This window comes from Buceros rhinoceros, unplaced genomic scaffold (assembly GCF_000710305.1).
Source record: "Buceros rhinoceros silvestris isolate BGI_N320 unplaced genomic scaffold, ASM71030v1 scaffold2097, whole genome shotgun sequence".
In the NCBI taxonomy this organism is placed as follows: Eukaryota; Metazoa; Chordata; class Aves; order Bucerotiformes; family Bucerotidae; genus Buceros; species Buceros rhinoceros.
Genome location: NW_010422553.1, coordinates 37111 through 43697, shown reverse-complemented (window position 1 = coordinate 43697; position 6587 = coordinate 37111). Strand labels below are relative to the sequence as shown.

The 6587-nt window shown below is 40.9% G+C and overlaps 1 protein-coding gene across 1 annotated transcript in view; it reads left to right on the top strand.

Annotated features, from left to right (window-relative positions):
* The first annotated feature begins 2224 nt into the window (after positions 1 to 2224).
* LOC104496871 (OTU domain-containing protein 7A-like) overlaps positions 2225 to 6587 on the top strand; it is a 38321-nt gene continuing 33958 nt past the window's right edge. Inside the window, exon 1 of the mRNA XM_010140055.1 lies at positions 2225 to 2378. Coding sequence (XP_010138357.1) covers positions 2225 to 2378 — 154 coding nt within the window. The remainder of the gene's footprint in view (positions 2379 to 6587) is intronic.

The window sequence follows — 6587 nt, the reverse complement described above, 5'->3', positions numbered from 1 at the left end:
ACCCTGGTAAGATTGCCCCCCCAGACCATTTCAAAACACAGTAAAAACTGTACGGTAGTTGCAGTATTCGTCATCAATAAATGATGATACAACAAAATACTAGAACAAACAAAACAAAACTTGTAAATTACTGTAACATCAGCTCCTCCATCATCCTCTTCCTTTTAAATTCAACCTTCTAATGTCCTGTGAAGTTGGAGTATTTGTAGAGAAGTGCCACCAGCTTGGCTGCTGGGCTCTGCTGTGCCCTTCTCTGGGTTGCTGCAGAGCCAGCCTGACCCAGCTGGACCTGGCTGAATCCAGCACGGGGCAGCCCCCACCTCCCCTCACAGAGGCCACCCCTGCAGCCCCTGCTGCCAGAACCTGGCCACCATCACACCTGCAACGACATACTGGTGTGATGCTGGTTTTCTCACAATAAGCTGCTGACACTTTGCCTTGGCACAGGCAAATCCTTCCAGGAGGGAAACCTGACATCCTCTACTCGTGTGGGAAAAGGTTGGTGCTTTTCTCTTATGGTTAAGCTGGTATTATATATAAAGTACTTCAGGAAGCCCCGGCATGGCTGGGTTGGGTGGGGGGCGGTTTGCAGGGCATAGGGAGTTAGATACAAAACCAGTAAAGACCTTTGTGTATCATGATGGTATTAACTAGTTCTCTAAGTGCATCTCTCAGAAGAGGAATGGGTGAAGTTCTGCCAGACCCTTCTTTCCTGCCTCTCCCAGCTGGGCCTCAGGTGGTCCAAGTGTTTATACTGTGTATTTGTTGCAGGTGTTCTGATAAGGTCTGTGGAGGTGGATTCTCCACTGAAAATTCAACTGCAGAAATACTACAATAGAGGAAGCTAGAAACATGCTTGATACCCTTGATCCTCTGTACTCTTAGCTCTAAACCCTAGACACTGGCCTTTAGCCTCTCTGAGTTCTTTCTCCTGGAGGAGAAGTAGGAGGTGCCTTTCTGAATTACATTAGAAAGTGTTTTACCTCGGGCCCTCAACCCTTAACACAAAGTTACTCCTGGAGGAGGAGAAAGCAGTAATTGTTAATGGACTCCGTGAGATGACTCCCAGAGTACTGGGATGGCAGCAATACACGGGCCAACCAACCAGATCAGACTCCAGGCTAGTACTTCTACCATAGCTCTCACAGGCAAAGAAAAACAAAGTGAAAAGCAACACAGCAAAGAGCAAAAGCTGAAGGAGGCCATTAACAAGTGCTGGAGTTTGCTGACCCCACCCAGCAACTAAGTGCCTACTCAGCTGCCTGATCACTATCCTCACCCCGCAGTGGAACAGGAGAGAGAATCAGAACAACAAAGGCAAGAAAATAGACTCTCATGGATCAAGATACAGACTGTTTCCTTACAGTGAATGAAAGAGGGGAGAAAAGCAAGTGATGCAAAGACAACTGCTCACCACCTCTCACAAGCAGGCTGCTGCCCAGCCAGTTTCTGAGCAAGGGCTGCTTTGGAAAGACTCGAGTTTTGCTGCTGAGCTTGGTGATATATGGTCTGGAATATTCCTTTGATCAGTTGGGGGTCCCAGCTGTGTCCTCTCCCAGCCTCTTGCCGACCCCCAGCTTCCTCACTGTGGGGGCAGAGTGGGAAATGGAGAAAGTCTTGAGGCTGCGTAAGCACTGCTCAGCAATGACTGAAGTATTGATGTGTTATCAGTGCTGGTTTAGCCACAATTCTATGAATGAAGAAAATTAACTCTGTCCTTGTCAGACACAGTACAGTGGAGCAACTCTAAATTGCAGAAATGGTACTGGCAAGGCAGATAAAACCCCCAAATACTAAGCTCTGTTGTATATACAATAATATTAGGAAGTAAGACAAAAGAGCTGTGGTCTAGCCAAATGTTTAAATACCTGCTAAAGTTCAGTGTATGAGCAGCAACAATGATGTGATGATTGTGCTTTGAATGAACAGTGCCTGTGTTTAGCTGCATTGGAGTCTTCAAGTTGCAGAGCTATTTACAAGCTGAACATAAGAAAAATCAATAAACATGTGAAATGTTGTGAAAGATAAAACCTCTCAGTGTGAGTAATCAACAGCTTCTAGGCTAAGGTAGAGAAGGATGACAAATGCTGTTTATTTTAATATGCTGTAACTTGGATGTTTTAGCATTTTTTAATAGTCTTGTTAGGGAAGAGAGGAAGAAGGTGGTTTACATCACTTTCGGGTGTATTCTAAAATCCTGCCTCTTTTTGTCCTTGGCAGATGGATGCCTTGTAGCCAACCAGGGAGTCCTGCTGCTGCTGCTGCATGTCGGGCAGCATCTCTGAATGATCACATGACTCTTGATATGGATGCAGTCCTGTCAGACTTTGTCCGGTCCACAGGGGCAGAACCAGGTCTGGCAAGAGACTTACTGGAAGGTGAGCTTTCAGGACACAAGTATTGCCTGTGTTCACTGCTTGCTGAAAGCAAGAATCAGTCATAAAAAGAGAGCTCTGGTCTATGGAAACAGGCGTTTCCTAGTATTTTGACTAAAGTCAGCGCTTGTAATAAGCTGTCCATAGATTATACTGAGATAGGTGTTTTCAGCAAAAGCCTTAAAATGAACTTGGTGTTAGATTGCTGTATTTTAGGTTATTAACAGTCATGCCTTAAAAGTATATGTGCTTGCAAGAGAGGGGAGGGGGCTCTAGCTGAATTTTGTTATTTCCAGGCAGCCTGAAAGGAGTTGTAAATGTTTCATCTCGCTGTGTGAAGCAGCTGAGTTTGGTCTGAAATAGACTTACTGTGAAGCGGTAGAGAACCCCAAGGTATTTTGGGGGCCTAGCGATTGATATATATACCTGCACTCGATGGTACGGCAGTCAGATGGCTAGGTTGAAAAACATTTAGAGGCCTTATCAGAAAAATAACTAGGTATTTTTATTTATTTTATTGTAATTGTTTTAAGTTTATAAGCTTTGAAGTGGAAAGACAGCTTTGACATTTGAAGGCATTTTGTAATAGTTGCGTTTGTTCATTTTGATGTGAGCTAGCAACAGATGTGAAGATGGGAGGCTAGACATGAGTAGGTGATGTCTATGAAAATTGCAAGACTGTTCTGTGGCCTTGATACATACACACTGGACTTTTTTCCTGAAAGCTGATGCTTTTTAATTTTAATATGGTTTAAGAAATTGTGTTGATCAAAGTAACTACTGAACAGCTAAAAAAAAGTATATATAAAAAGTACACAGCCAGGGTACATGGCTCCTTTTTGCAATAGTGCTCTCACTTTATTGTGTGTTTGCTGAAAGTTTTAAATTTCGCTACAAGTTTTTTTCACTTTGGGTTTTTCGGTAATGTGGAATGGTGTCTTATTAGCACAGAGGTGCATGCCATTCTGTAGTATTTCCCAAGACATGTGTTACATGTAATAAAACCTTCGAATACCCAGCTATGAATCTCATCATTGGCTCTCTGTACGTAGAGACCTCTGTTTTGTCTGACTCACCTGACTGACCTGCCACTCTAGCCTAGAGCCTGTCTTGGTCTATTGGTCTCTTTGCAATAGAATATGGGAAGGGTTTTCTCAGCAATATCAGGGCAGATTGTCAGCCACTGCACTGAGAGAGCGTTGCCAAAAACTTGAAAAGTGTTGTCAGAGGTGGTTCACAATAGAGTTACTTACCTTGTTTTCCTTGCTGTACTTTTTCCCTGCTGTGAAGGATAATGCTTCCAAATAAATATAGAATAGTATTTTTCTGTACTGTACTTCTCATTTCTGTAGACAAATAAATTCATGCCATACGTAAAGCAGTAAGCAATTTAATTATTCTCAACAGGCTAATAGTTGTAGGCATCTAGCCCACGTTATTTGCTCCTACAGAGGTGTTTATCAAAGTAAAAGGGATTGTTGCTAGCTCTGGACAGGATGGGCTCACAGGAGTGTCTGCGCATGTCATTGTGGCTGCAGTTGGTGTAACAGTTTCTAACACTGGCCGTATCTTGTGCTGGGGGGCTGTAATTGATCCAGTGGTTTCTCATTTGTTTAAAAAAGATCCAGGAGGCACTGCCACCCTTATCCCACTATGGGTGGGTGCCTTTCCTAGTTGTCACCATGTGTAGGTGCTCTGGCTCAGTGAGTGGCTCTGAAACTCATGAAGTAACTTCTTAAAGATAAGAAACATTCAGAAGAGCACCCCCCCACACACCAGGGTGCACAAGGCTGTAGGAAATGCATGGCACCTGGTCTTGGAATGATGATGTCTGTATAATATTTTCAGTTCAAAATTTGAAAACGGGTGTGCAGAAATATTTTTGAGAAATTCCAAGATTTGGTTGCGGTTTGTAGCCCCCAAATGACTGTCATGGAGAACTTGGAGCCAAAAAAGCTTTCTTGTATAGACCCTCATTTCTACGTAATCGCAAAGTTTGGTCAGTTCTAGGGGCTCATAGCCCTCCTCTCTCTCCACTATGCTCACAGATTCTGTTTTTACAACTTGCTTCAACTGAATGTTCAGATTGTGCTTCTATGGCGTATATACATCTTTTTCAGAACAATTTCTAATACTTTTTTCCCTTCGTTCATCTTTTGGGGGAAATTTCTTGAATTCCATTATCTTGTAGAGAGGATACCAGTTTCTGCTTCCTTGTCCAATTATTTTAATATATTAGTTGTTTTGCTTTGATTGTCTGGTGGATGTATCAGTATTGGGTACAATATGTGATATTCTCCCTGCAAGAAATGGGCAACTTAGGTATGCACTGACAGTTGGACAAATAGCTAAAAAATCTGTAGATTGCATACAGATTTTCTAAACTGTCAGAAGCTACCCTAAATATTGGCTCTGTTGATGTTGCCATACTCTGCCTGTCCTGCTGATCAAATCCCTGCAGTTTTTTTCTGTTGAATTTTGCACTGAGCAAAGTTACTCGTCGCACCAAAACATTCCGCTTGTTATGCTTGGTGCATATCTTCCAGAAAGTAAACCATTTTTGATTTGAAATGAAAGTATAAAGAGATTTAAAAAAAAAATACACACATATACATTGATTCTAATTTATTTGCATCTGGTTCTTTTTGTCAGCTATTATTATCCTAACATAGGTACTAGAAACCAATTGCTTTTCTATCTCATTTTGATAAGCTGAACATGTTGAGCTCCAGGTCTCACATTCTGTCCCTGTATTTCCTCTATCATTCGAAAGAAGGTACACAGAAATGTTTTGGCTATTTTGGTATATTTTCTCGTGCGAAGATTGCCTTTTTACGATTCCATTGTACGTGCTGCTGCTGCTTCTGTCTTTGGCCAAGTTTGGGTTCGTATTGCACGGGGAGCTTGTGGACAAGTCTATGCTCACTTGATGTTTCAAAGTTACCAATTCTAGAACTCAGTGCAGTTGTCTAACATTTAAGGAGTTCAGATTTCACAGACTTAAAACATTGAAGGCATTATTTCAATGGTATGAGAACTTTGTCATACACCTCTGAAAATGAGCGTGAATGCAGACTTTTAAAGATGCATCAAAATGAAAAATGGGTTTGTTTTTCTTAGAAAATTAAATAATTTCTAGGAGATTAATTTTATTTTTGTAACGTTGCTATGTCTGTGTTTAGAAAAGCCTTCTATCAGTGTAGTCAGCCATTCATTGGTGGATAAAACTGCATTAGAGATTGCGAGTTTGTGTTTGTTCGATGCACAATTTGGGTTTCATTCCTACTTTTCAACTACTACTTACTGAGTCTGAAAGGCCAGATGTAGGTTGTTATTTGATACAGTAGGATGTTATGTGATGCAGCTATGGGAACTTAGACATACAGACCTGGAGAAAGTACCTGAGGAAAGGTATGTGGAGGCAGAAGGGCCTTAGCACTTAACAGCACGTAGACCTACACGTTAAGTCATCTGTTTTACTGTTTAAGTTTCCATGAGGTTTTCCTGATTTTTTTTTTTTTGAGTATTGTAAAGAACCTTCCTTCTATTACAATTTATTCTGATAATTTGGTAGGTTAATAAACTGCCCATTTCTGTGGTTAAAGGAAACTTTTGAAACTTGAGATTACAATCTGTTACAGAGCTATGCGATTTGGTTGAATCAGTGATATTTTTTTTTCATTAAACTGTATATAAATGTTTCAAAACGAAGGCCTTTTCCCAACTGTTCCATGTAATAGTGATGACATTTATGACTGTACACGTACACTGTTTGTGTTAAATTAAATTAAGCATAGCAAAGAATGTTAGATTTATAGTCATGTGGAGTTATATAACTGGCCTATTGTAAAGGATAGATTATGCATCGTTTTCAAGCAGAGGTTTTGATAGTACAAAATCCTTTACCTTACGACTCATATACATCCATTAAAGAGATAAAATCATATGAGTAATCAAATTCTTTGTCTGAATGCTGTCCTGGACCACACAGCCTACTTCTATCATTCTTTTCAGCTGAAAGAACAGCCCTGCCAAAATTCTTAGCTACTATTACGGCTGAATCATTGAAATGGGAAGTACAGTTCTTTCAGCTTGGTTATAAGACTTTGCAACATTCATCCTTGTTGTTTAGGTCTCCAGGGAGGGCACTTGGTTGATAGCTATTTACACCTTTGTCTCTAATCTTGCAGAGATTTTAAAGTAAACACCCAG